The sequence below is a fragment of the Odontomachus brunneus genome, unplaced genomic scaffold, assembly GCF_010583005.1.
Source record: "Odontomachus brunneus isolate Ranch 3 - 2012 unplaced genomic scaffold, Obru_v1 Obru_scaffold_162, whole genome shotgun sequence".
Lineage (NCBI taxonomy): Eukaryota > Metazoa > Arthropoda > Insecta > Hymenoptera > Formicidae > Odontomachus > Odontomachus brunneus.
Genome location: NW_022639612.1, coordinates 518815 through 532260, shown reverse-complemented (window position 1 = coordinate 532260; position 13446 = coordinate 518815). Strand labels below are relative to the sequence as shown.

At 40.0% G+C, this 13446-nt stretch overlaps 1 protein-coding gene across 4 annotated transcripts in view; it reads left to right on the top strand.

Moving 5' to 3' along the window:
• Positions 1–13446, top strand: part of LOC116850977 (hemicentin-2) — a 477927-nt gene that overhangs the window by 5310 nt on the left and 459171 nt on the right. For 3 of the 4 annotated variants that reach the window (XM_032829893.1, XM_032829894.1, XM_032829895.1), the window contains exon 2: positions 12847–12905. In XM_032829893.1, the coding sequence (XP_032685784.1) occupies positions 12869–12905 (37 nt within the window). In that variant the 5' untranslated portion in view covers positions 12847–12868. Of the gene's footprint in view, positions 1–12846; positions 12957–13446 lie in introns of those variants that run through there. The other variant, XM_032829896.1, reaches the window with a different exon arrangement.

Here is a 13446-nt window from a genome sequence, read left to right as displayed (position 1 = left end):
CGCACGCACGCACGCACGCACGCACGCACGCACGCACGCACGCACGCATTTGTGCAATGCGCGCTGCACCGCGAGATGGTAATTCGCGGCATATATTTGTATTTATGAAGCTGCTTCCGCTTCCGCGCAAAACGTGCGTTCACAATATCTTCCCCTTTTTGCCTCTTGTAACGATTCTTACTCGCTCGCGCGTTCCGTCGGTGTCTTTTAATCCTTTGAGCTATAGTTGGTTAGAGGTATAGACGTTACCGTCCCACCTATCTTTTCTTTGGTTTTTGATGATTTTAACTAACTTATCGGCAGATAGTCGATTATATTGTTACTACACATTCTTAACATAAGGAATTAAAGAAAATAAATTTGAATGTTTAATTGTTACATTATTATAAATAAATAAAAGTAATACAAAGGCACTTTTTTCCGGACAAAAATTATTTTAAGGCTAACTATTAGAAATCGACACATCGAGACATTAAGGTTTATTCAAAACAGCTAACAGTATTTTAGGTTTTTTTTTTCAAAATTTCCCGTGGCTCTTATATTTTGTAATAAACTATTGAAATATTGATAATATGTTTGCTGCGGGTTTTATGTTAAAAACATAAATATTTCTTTTTCATGTCGAGAAAATATTGTTAATTTTGAATAGGACTAAAAGTGAGATTACTAATTTTGAAAATTTATGGTTGCCATATTGAATTAATAGATTGCTGAATGCTTGGCAATGTCGGGCATTAATCGATTGAGATTTTTTTTAATTAAGATAATTAACAAATCAATAATGAAAATTAATCGATCACATCATATGTGTAATTATGATTAATTTAATCAATTGACAAAATTAATTGTTAATTAATATATAATAAATAAAATCAAAGTTTGATTGATTTTATCGATCGATTAAGTTATTCGTAACTTTATACATGACGTTCGATTAATTTTGATTATTGACTCAAAGATTACTTTGTAATCCATTAATACTGCCGTTCAGGTGGATCTGTTTTATTGTAAAATATCAATGATATCTAGAAGACACGACATTGTAAGCTTTAAAGTTGCATTGTAAAATATCGTGGAAATTGATAATTTTAATTTATTGATTGTCAATGTGCGCGATGCGAACTGCGCTCACGTAACGTTTGTGTTAGCGACTATGTACGTGTAAGGCAGAGAGACGTCGGAATATTATTATTTTCTCTTTTGAACTTCGTGCAAATCACATCACGACATTCGGAGTTTGTTCGAGGCCGCATTATCCCGTTCTCAAAAGCAACGTGTCGGAATTTCCATATAAATATGGCCGCGCGAGTGCTGTCGCCTGGGCGGTCACAACTCAACGGTCTTGCACAAATGAACGCATAAATTAAACTCCTTGTCCTGATGCACGCAGCCCATACATGCAGATAGAGCGTCAGCTGACGATATTTGTCGCTTGAAAAATTTCATGCACGATTGAATGAACAAACAAACGAACGGACGGAGGGCACACCGTAGCGTCACGTCGCGTCGCGTCAAAAATTAAACCAGCTTTCTCAAGTTTTACCGAGCACACCGACGCGAAGGGATTTTTCGATGTTACCTGTAACAGGATTACAATATTGATAGGTCGACTGGCGGAGTAATTGCAATAATGATAAAGCGATTTAATTTCACGCGTAGTGACGTAGTCGCAGTTGTAGAGTATGATTTATATGTAATTACGCTATATGTGTTTAATATTGATGGTAAGCCGGTCGGATATCGAATGTTTCATGAAGCAATTAATCGTGCAGCATCATCATGAAAATGTTGCTTATTCGCTTAAAATATATAGCGTATTTGGAAAATAAAGCGTTGTGGAGTATGTGCTCAGAGAAGAAGAGTTGTGACGGATACTCGCGCGATAGGGCGTCGGTAGCGCGCAAATTGCGCGGGAAGAAGCCGCTTAGTACGTTTGTCTTTGGCATTTCGCGGCTGATCGCCAAGCCGGCGTGCGACATGCCGATTTTCTCCGCTCTCAGGCGGCGAGACGTGCGGATCGTTTGCGATTTTTCACGCGCGCCGATTCGTAGGTAAACAGAACGTAAGGGGCATTTCCGTAAAGCGCAGCTGGTGCCTGGGGGCGAGGACCAGTATATTTACACGTGTAATCGTTCTTTGATTTATGGGGGACCAAGAGAGTAGAGGGCTCTTTTACACCCCGGTTTCCGACCCTTCCGATCCGCGGGCGGCACTGAATCAATCATCATGAGCTATGATTGCTCCCCCTGCGCGCGTTTCCCTTTCGTCAGTTTTGCAATTGTCCGACCATTGTTGAATGTTGATGTTTCGTACTGTGGATCGTTCAACGTAGTTAGATCGTCGCGTGTTCTTCGCACAAAAGAGCTGCGAGATAATATAACATTTGATACTTCTAAATTTATAGGCATCTAAGTTCTATAATAACAAGTTTCATCTTTATTGTCATACTTGTTAAGAAAATGTATGTTTTCTTATTTTTTAAAAATATTTTATACTAACATAATATATAATTTTTAGTCTACCGAAAATAAATATTTTTTATTTTTTCTTTCAGTGTGCTACTGTCATCAATATTATTATTATTAGTAATGATAAAGTCGAGTCATAATTTCAGTTCTACAATAACTTTTTACATTTTGTTGAATTTGGAAAAAACTGATGGAGAATCTCGAGATATAACATTATTATCCTATCTTGATGCTATAGATTTTTAATTACTTGCTGTTTCCTTCGTGATGGCGTTAAAAGAATATTCATTTCAGAATTATTTAATGACGAATTATTTTTATTTTTATACTTCATTTAATTTATATTTTTAATTTCTTGAAAATTCATGAAGTTATACAATCATTTGTTAAATGACGACAAACTACGAATGTTGGTTTAAATTTTTACTCGGGAATCTCTTTGCTCTGGATAATCTTCGTCAAATGCTCGTCGGTATCATGAACATCTCGTGTAATAGACGATTTTAACACACCTGGAAATATATGATGTATCGCTTGGCACGTCCTGGTGTATCCTGCGTTCCCCGTTCTGGTTTCTACATCCTACATCCTGCTACTGATTGTTTTGTCGCGACAATTCATATATTTATTCGTAAGACTGATATTCATATAAATACGATTCGGTAGAAATGCGTGTTAGCTAATGCAACACTGAGAACCTGAACTTGAATACCTCAAAAAAGAGCTTGCGAAATATTTTACTCATCTAACGGGAACTGTAACGTCACGATGTACGTGCTAAACGTTGCCATACGCGTGTTGTTCGTCGGCCGGAGGCGTAATTACTCGGCCGCAGAGAAGTACGTGACACACGAGGGTATCAAAACAATGGGCAAAAAGGGCTATGTCATCTCCCCGTTAATTGCCAACCGTCGTTGTCTGCTATTGAATGAACGAATAACAACAATCAATACTCAAAGTATTCCAGACTTTCAAAGCGGTCGAACTGACCTCGTATGTCGCGTATCTTTTCAAGTTTCTTCATTACGTTTTAAACGGTACGTGTACACTCGGGGAATATGGAGCCTGGAATGCAATTTGCGGGGCTGAGGGGAACGCTTCCCTTTCCACACGCCATTCCCTTCAGTCACGATCATTCGGTTGGGCGTCAACGAAAGGAAAGCTGGAATCATATTGATTTTTTTCTGTGTTTACAAAGCGTGCGTGAGTTTAAGCAAGCGTCTAAGCCGCGACACTCGTAACACAAAATCATACAATGCGTCCTTTGATCTCGGGATGGCACGTGGGAGGGGAAGCGTTTCCTGCGGCCCCGCAAGTTACATTCCAGATTTCATGTTCCCCGAGTGTGTGACGCGACGTGAAGCATGCATATCGGTGCGACAGTTAGTCCTAATGGCTCTTAAATTATTTAATCCAGCTCTTGTCGACATCGCGTTAATTAACACACATTTTTTCCATATAATCGTCGTGTGTACGAGTCAGTGACAATTTTAAGTGCCACGACTGAGTAACCGGAAACAGGATGGCGGGAAGCCAGGACGGAGAGAGAATGCGAATAATAATAGATGATATATTTCTAGATATGTAAAATCACTTATTAAACTTTCAAATTTCACGAAAGTATCGAGAATAAGGATATATCCGAGTAGAAATTTAGATCGGCACACATTCACACATTTCCTATCGTCATTTGACAAATAATTATAGCTTCATGAATCTCTGGACCATCAATCTATATATCTGTTTGATATAATAAGAAATATTGACCCAAATAGCGAAATGATGATTCATGAAGACGGATTTACAATTAATTACGCTTTCAATCAAAGTTTATAAATAATTTACAATCAAATGGAGACTATAATCAAGTTTCGCAAATATCTCCAATATCGTTTTTGCGCTTAACACAGAACCAAAATTCCTTCTCAGGAAAAAATAACTCGTGCATGCAGAAACGGAGCAAAATTTCGAAATGTGCTCGCTGTTACCTTTATGCAGACGTCGAGCGCTGACGTCAAGAGAGCACATATTTCCTTTTGTTGGTATTTTCTATGAAATTTATCAGTACGAGGAAGTGCGCGCGCGTCGTTGAAATCAAATAAAACAAGAATCGCGCGGATACGTGCGGAGTCACATACGTCCGCAGAAATTTCCGTTATAATAGGGCGCTTAACTTTCATACATTTCGCCGAAAGTTTGAAGCTGTGGGCGAGGTCATGGACCATCTAACTTATACTCGAAAACGTTATAACCGAGCGAAGCCCCCTGAGGGATTGGTCGGTGTCGACGCGTGTGAGGGAGGATGTCACGGGATGTTACACTTCCCTTCCTGTTCATCTGCTCGACAGCTTTGTCCACCTACCTACCCACCTATCCCATCCTTCGCCCCTCCCGCGCACAGTCGTTGCCCTTTGAAACCTACTTTCATTTCGTGTAATAGCTTTTTGAATGTCACGGCTGAATGCGATGAAGCACACCGAGTGCATCGGCCGGTTATTGCGGTGCATTGATTCCTGAGGGGGGGACCACGTGTGCACAGGCGTGAAGCGGCGCCTGGGAACCCCATTTCCCACGTTATCCATTTTCTGAATCGCGCCGGCGATCGAGGTAAACACGTGTCGAGCGAGTGATCGTCCGGGCCGCTCCAAGTCTTCTTCCATTTCTCGCATGAGCCACTCGCGATAATCCACTGCGGTCCAATTTACGATATCTCGGGCGTCGTTTCTGTGATACGCACACTTGCGTCTGCAACATCCTACGAAAAAGGGACGGGACACTTTCTTGGAGGAGTCATATCTTTTTAATATCTTTCTTATTTAATATATATTATATAGTATACGCGCAAATAATTTGTCGGTTATAATGTGCGCATGTGTAAACACGTTTGATATTGGTCGAGAAATCATATTAACTTTTACCTCAATTTTGTCAAGAGACTTAACACACTGAGAAAAGAAATTACTTGGAAATTGATTTGCGATATATCATAAAGTTTATTCGCAAAAATAAACTTTATTTCGCAGAAATGAGCCTTGAAGAAAATTCTTAATATTTTTCTCAGTGCATGGAAATTCTCAAGTCGGAGATTCTCGAATCGTGTGAAACAATTGTTTCGTTATGAAACGTATAAGTCAGAATTCCCTTTCTTTTTCTTATCGAAAAGTATGTATTATGAACAAGTTTATAGTTTCCATTGTTGTCGAAAGCACGAGCGTTCACACCTGCCGAAACCAAGAAAATGCTCCTTCGTAAGACTTTCCTTTGTCCGGATTCATTACGAGGCAGTCGACCGCGCTCTCTTTCTCTCCCTCTTTCTCCCTTTCTTTCCAGCCCCGTCTAGCAACCGCGTGCCGAATCTCTCGCAATATCTCAGGGTCACAGTTAAGTAACGGTTGCACGTTCGTACGTGCACTCGGGATAACTTGCGACTGCTTACTTGCGTGGCTCTGGATTAAAAAGAAAAAAAAAGGGAGAAAGAAAAAGAAAGGGGCAAGAACTCGGTGATAAGCGGAACTCGGGGAGGACACTTGAATTATGCTAATGCACTGACTGAGAGCAATTCCGTCTGACCGATAAATTTCATATCGTCGGCATGGCTCTCCGCCGAGATATACCGCGGACCTTGCTTTTCAGCCAAATGGATTATGCACGTGTTACGTGTCTGGATTACATCTAGACGTTCCAAGCAGATATTATGACACGCATAACTCGCTTGAGTAACAGAGGAATATCGAACATAGTTAGTGCGCTCTGTAGAATTATAACGACTGATATTAACTACCGGGAATAGGAACAATGAAAAGTGAAACTATAGAGAACATGTAACGTCTAATATGTCGGCTGCAATGCACCAATAATTCATATTGATTTATCCGTTCATACCTTTTCCGTGATTTCTTGATTAGGTATCTTTAGGTTCAATTGTATCTTGCGATTTAGCCAGCTCTTAGACTAGCGTTACATCGCAGAATATCGAATAATTTTGAAAATCAAGCCTTTCTTCACGACTCAACGTGAAAAAAAGAAGAAAGCGGCAATAAGTAAGCATTTGTAGCATCGAGGTGAAGCAATAGCCTGTACAATATTACACTTTGAGTTTTTCCATTGTAATCTTTCGAGTTTGACGGAAAACTTGTAGGATTAATGTAGAACTATGTAAAGTTTCCGCTCGGGATTCTTTTTTTTTTCGAAAAATTCCAGAGCCGAGTTTTAATCTCTCGTCGTGAATGCATAATGATGCTGTCTCCGTAACTGTGACGTCATCGTTTCGCACGATGAAACTTCCCTTCCACACGGCTCGATTTTTCTTTCTCCCAATTACAATGTAGCCACGTCGCGCTTTTCCGATCCCGCGTATCGATCAGGCGATCTCGTGTTAATAACACCGTAACAACGTCGGTCGACTCTAAACGGCTCGATGGAGGTCTTTTAAGACTTGCAACAAGAGCGAGGGTGTGAGGACGCGCGCGACACGGGGTCGAGCGAAAGGGACAGGACGAGAGAAGGAGACCGTAAACCGAGAGCCTGTTTCGGGCAGGGGAATGAGATTATCGTTGTAAAGTTCCTATCTAACGAATTTATGAAACGCTACACCGTCGAGCCCTGATTTAATAACCGCAGACTCCGGGCGGCCACCCCCTACTCCGCCAGTACCCCGCCTTACCCGTTCTCCGTTATCGTAAATTCTCGTCGTTGTCGGCGCGCGTCCTTGCGCCGGTTGCTGGGTGTTCGAAAGTCTCCTCTTGTTCGAGAGCCGTCGCGGGCGACGAAGGGTCGAGGGACTGAGGCGCAAGAACGAGAACCTTTCTAGGAATCCTGAGGAATTCCTTTCGTTCGCTCTTTCGGTTACCGAAAAGGTTCAGACCCACCTCGATCCCATCAACGAGATATCGGGCCGCTCGGTCTTTCCCCGCCGCGTTCTCGGACCTCCCGGCGGACTTAATCCTCCGCCGATCGCATCTGCATCCGAGAGATAAACGCGTGATATTCGTCCTCCTGCGCGTGTAACTTCATGGGACCAAGTGAGAGATGTAAATGTGAAGATTAGCGCCTCAGCGGTAGCGTGTATATCAGAAAGGACGAACGTAAAGAGAGCCGGTGTGTATCACTTGATATAGTGGTAAGAGCACAATGCGAATATATCAGAGGTTGAGGGACAGAGGCTGATAAAATGGAGTTTATCAAAAGGAAAGACACGAGGCGAAGCTTAAAGCATGTCTCTTAGATCGATATTTATACATGAAAAAAAAGACTTGTTAATATATGGACAACTAAAAATATTAACTGCAGGAGCAAATTTTCTTGCTTTCATAGCAAAGTTATTTAGTTGTGATAGCTAAAAGATTTGCTAATATATGTATTGATGTTAATAATTTTAGTTGTCCATATATTAGCAAATTTTTTTTTTCCGTGTAGGATCTTATATTTAAGATTGTCTGAATTTCATCTTCAGCTGCTCAGTCAATAAATTGATACGCTCATAGTTTCAAGACGATCTTAAAAGACAAAATTCGATTATGAATACCGATCTTAATTTTCCTGAATTGGTTTCCGGGCTGGTCGCAATTTCTATGAACATTTTTTGCGTTTTTCGTGAAGATTTTAGTTCATTTTATCAGAGACAGAGAACAACCTGATACTGAGTAACTTTTCATTTAATTTTCTTTCATAATTGAGTGTGTATTGATCAAGTGTATTAATTAGGTAGAAAGTTGGAGGTAGAAAGGTGAAGTTGGAAGGACAAAGAAGAGAAAAAGTAACAAAAAATGAAGTGAAAACAAATTGTGCCTTTAGAAAACAAAATTGATAGCGAAATGATTAATCTTACATTTCACGCGCGCATTCGGAAGTCTTTGTTTAATGTTTGATAATGTCCTCTGATACTTTTGTCATCATGTTTGTTCACGTGTTTTGCATACGTTTCGCATCTGATATCTTCTCAATTCCGCTCTAATTCGGGTGATCTTATAAAACCTTAGGCTTGAGCTTCGCTGAATGGGCTTGATGCTTCTAGATTCCTTCACAACATTACGAGTAGATATTGCGCTACGCGTATCAGTCGTGAAATTCGTGCGAGGGGAACGTTGTACATCTCGATCCGTTGCGGCCACTTAGTTTTTCATCTAAACCCGGAGTAAATTGGATCGAACCGAGCCGAATTGAACGAGTGCAGTATGCTTCCCCGCTTTGTCCCTTTATTCTGCGAGGGTGCGCTGGCGACGACGACGACGATGCAAAATGCAACCCCGCGCAGCGTCGAAGGGTACGGATGTCGGCAGATGTTGCTCAGTGAAAAATTCCTCGCTCGAACGGCAGCCCGCCGTAATCTCCCTTTATAGGCGGTCCGAGAGGACGTCGGGCATGAGTATTTCAAAGTCTAGTTCCCGTCTTGAGACGCGCGAGATAGATGCATTTAAATCGTCTAATCATTTTACGTCAGGCGGCCACGTTCGCGCCGCTTCTTTCTTAGAGATCTCGTTCTCGTTTTTACTCTATCACGAGTTACTTCGTGCTACGCGAGAGAGAAAGCACAGGAGTATGTTTTTCTACAGGAGTAATCGTGTTTTTGACTCTCGGATTGATCTCTTCTGTCGTGTGATTGATTGTGCGTGTCGTATTATTAATAAAAACGAGAAGAGATCGGTATCATATTGGCTCCCGTTTGGAAGACTAGCACAACCGTTCTGAATTAAGTTGCGTTATAAATCTTGTACTCTCCCGCCTACATTGATTCTCACCGTGCTGTTCGCCTAGAAATGTTCGCACATGTAACAATACTAGTTCTATGCCGGTATTAATTTTTCAACAACACGGATACGCCCAACGCCGCGGTGTTGTTAGAGCTCGCGTTACGTGTCGTCTACTTGATACATTCTGGATGATCTGTAATTTACAACGTCGCGGGTGATGTTGCTGGGGCGAAGCAATGGGGATACGAGGAGCGGTGGAGATGACCGAAGTGTGCGTTTCCATTCTGTGGAACTCGAAACGTGCAAATAATGCAACGTATCATGTAACAGTGATTCCTGACGCTTTACGCGTTGAATTGATTCGTATGTACGCGCATTGTAAGATAAGATAGACTCAGACATGCATGCAAATAAGTAATTTTGTTCCTTAAGTGAGAAAATGTGCGAATACATTGGGTTATGTTAGTATTGGGAATTGTGTTCCACTACACTGCAAATTCGAGTGTGTTATTCTTAAACGCATAAACGTGTAATTGGCTGAAACTCTTCTCACACGTCTCTTGCAGTTTTAAATCACGTCATTCAACACGTTTATGATGTATAAATTAAAACTTTATACGTTTGAGCGTGTTAAATGACGCGACTTGAGACGGTAAGAAATATGTATATATATATATAAACAAAGATTCAACCAATTACACACTTATGCGTTTAAAAATAATACACTGGGATTTGAGTGTAGCATCATTTCAATAACATCGTTACCATATCTCTAAAGAATATCGAGAAGATGCGTCTACGAAAATAATTTTTAATGTGACTTTGCAGCACACAAATATTAGATATAAAAAATTGCCTCAGAAATCTTTCTCCCTCTCCCTTTTTCTCTCTCTATTAATAGAATATAAAGATTAAATAATCTCTTTGATCATAAAAAGTCTATATATCTAAATCCAGGATAAAAACCTTCTTCCGGCATTGATTTACCGCTCTTTACATTGAAAGTGTTAATCTCAAGATGAAATAATAAACTTCCTTCTTTATCTATGTTCGGCATGTCGCTTCTTTATAACGATTCGATCGAAATTCGATTTTTTGCTAAATTAAACCGCACGACGGTTACGGTGGCGATAGTTTATAAAACGAGCACACGTCGGTCTTACGCAAAGGATTTAGCGTAAATCGATACTTGGACCGATCGAACATCTCCGACGCGAGGAGCGGTCGGTTCATAAGTCAGCGGGGGAAAAGCCGCGGCGAAGTGGCCTGAATCTTGACGTTAATCGTTGGGGCATGTGTACACACTCCAGGTGATATTCTCTCGGTGGTCGACATTTATTGCTCTCGAGGTAATGCCTCTCCCTGGGCCGTAAACAGGCCGTAATTTACGGATCTGCTTCGATTCTCGGCTCTAGAAGAATAATTGCCGGGACAGGCGTGCTATACATTTGCACAGCTACATTTTCTATGTCGTGCTCTACTGGATACAGAAAGTGCTCATAAGTCCTCTATAATTTCATCGCTTGATTATTATGGCATCGGTAATTTCGATGGAATTCAATATCACGTCGATATCATGATGTACACAAGATATTGATAGCATTAGTCATATTAATGTGTGAACTATTAACTCAACTCGGTCGAGTTACCTGACTTTAACACGAATATTTGATGGAGTATGTTAGAAGAAATATTTACTAGTTTATTTTTACTTAGATTTCCGAATCGAAATTTTGATCCTGCTTTCGACGACGATATCCAATTTTCTATTTTGAAATCCTAGATCCTATATTAACTTCTTTTGATTCTATTTTTTCTACTAACTTTGCCGAGATGTAGTCTTTAGAACCTACAATTGGCATCTTATGCATTTTTTTATTATTTTTTGTTATTCAGAGGCGTTAAGTAGGATTTTAGTTTTTATGCGTATTAAACATGCATAGTGAACCTTTAGAATATACATGTTGTTAGAAAGCTCAGATCGAAAGTAGCTAAAATTTCGATTCGGGTTTCCTAAAGTTTTCATTATTTTAATAAACAATGCACATGAAGTCAATATTTCTAAATGTTAATTTAATTATTTTGTGAGTCATTATTTTATTTATTATGTACCCAAGAAGAGTCACAGACATCTCTATTTTCAAAGACAGTAAGAAAGAAAGAGGACTTATACAATGACTTATACGAATGATACGCTGGCTTTTCTTCTAGCGACGTGGAAGATGGCATTATAAAGCTTATAAAGCATTTATAAGTTTCTATTCCGCAAAAATTTCCGCGTTTTCAGAGAGGCGTGTGCGCGCGTTCCGGCCACACGTATAGCTATCTCAAAGACGTGTCTTCATTGATTCCACTTTCCCGTTCCTTTTCGCGTTTTGTTTCTCGTCCGAACGCCGTCGAGTGTAACTCGAGTTCCCAACCACGCGCAAATGTCATTTGTGGACGTGCCTTTGCGCGCGCGTGCACATCCCGTAGCTAACGGGTGTGCGACGCCGACGACACGTCGACGGTGCGTCTGTTTCCATGGTTACGGTGGACGTGGAGCCAGGACCGTACGCCTCGTGCAACCCCCTTCGGTGCTGATGTGCGAGGGGTTCGAGAGGGGTCGTCGAGAAAGGGGCTGGCCGCAGGCGAATTAAGAGTTTGAAAGGGCTCTATCTCCCTGTACTCGGCCTTTTTCCCATCTTCTTTCCCCCGCCGTCTTCCCTCCGTCGTCTTCCCTCGCGCACGTTCTTTGACGTCTCTCTCTCTGATTCTTCTCCTCTAATCACAGGTCGTCGGGCGCCTTCATCTTGCGTCGGTGGAGTAGCCGGATGGGGCAAGCGTCGTTAGTATCGAACACTATCCGTTAACTCGCGAGTAATCGTGATTAAGATTGGTATTGAGGTCGCGAATGAGAACTATGTTAGAGGAAGGAAGATTGTTAGGATTCAGAAAATTAGGTATTTTCGGAGATGTGCCAAGTAATAACATTCCTTCTCTGTCGTCACTCGACTGCGTTATGTCAGTACGATCAGTACTTTTATTGCTGACGATAAATGTTGAACGTTACGTATATTGTTCACTGCAAATCAGAATATATTATTTGCGTATAATTTAACTGAATCTCTTTTTATACGTTTCTTATCGTTTTAAGTCACGTCATTTAACACATTTAGAGACCTGTAAATTATAATCTAATAAATGTTTAAACGTGTTAAATAATGTGGCTCAGTAAAAAACGGTAAAAAACATGTAAAAAGAGATTCAGCCAAAATAGCACACTTGGATTTGTTATGCTATCCCAAAAATCATACGAATATATGTTTTAGACAGGCAAGTAATGAGCAAACAATTATAATGATTTTAGACGTAAAGATGAATACAGAACGTTGGACGTCATATAATATTTCTGATTTTATCGAGGCAATTACAATGCATATAAGATGAATCGCGATGTTTCACGCACGATTATCGTGCTGGAATCGTTGTGAGGAAGTTTTAAAGATATCTAAGATATATATATATATATATATATATATATATATATATATATATATATATATATATATATATATATATATTATTATATTTCTATCAAATCTAAGAGAGAAATATATTTGAAATCCGTATTCTTAAGTTATTCAAACCACATAATTGTACTTAGCGCACACATTGCAATTAATCAGGAAAATTATCTCTTGTCTCAGATTTAGCAGTGGACTTAGCTGGATGAATTTCGAGCGTCGATGGATTTCAACGGGGAACAGTAAGCGTACAATTTGAAACCTTATAAAGCGTCACATTCGTATGCGTAGCGGTGAGTTGCATTGAATTCTAAAGAAAGTGCAAAATTTAATTGCATATTCTGAAGCTTATTCTGAAGTTCGAGACGAATATTTTAATGTGAAAATATCGGAATAATAATACTTGGCCAGCGATATCGCATAAGTATTGTGCGTTTAGATTCATCAGTACGTGCGAAACTGCGTTTTATTGAAGTTTGCAAAAGAATAAGTTCTTCATTTTTCAAGACAAATTTTTACGAAATCAGAGGACCATGTAATTTGCATGTAACAGTTATACAGTTAAAATTTATTATCAGTAATCAACTTGTCAATGGCAACTGACTGCCTGAATACACGTTATACGTAAGAAAGCAGAAGACAAGATTAGCGAAAACTGAATCGCGAGAATCAATAACGGAATGACAGATCCTTATGTGTGGTTGCGTAATAGGTAACAAAAACTTATGTGATCAATGGTTGATTGAAATCATTTCTAAGTCAGAAACAATTAACATTTATGTA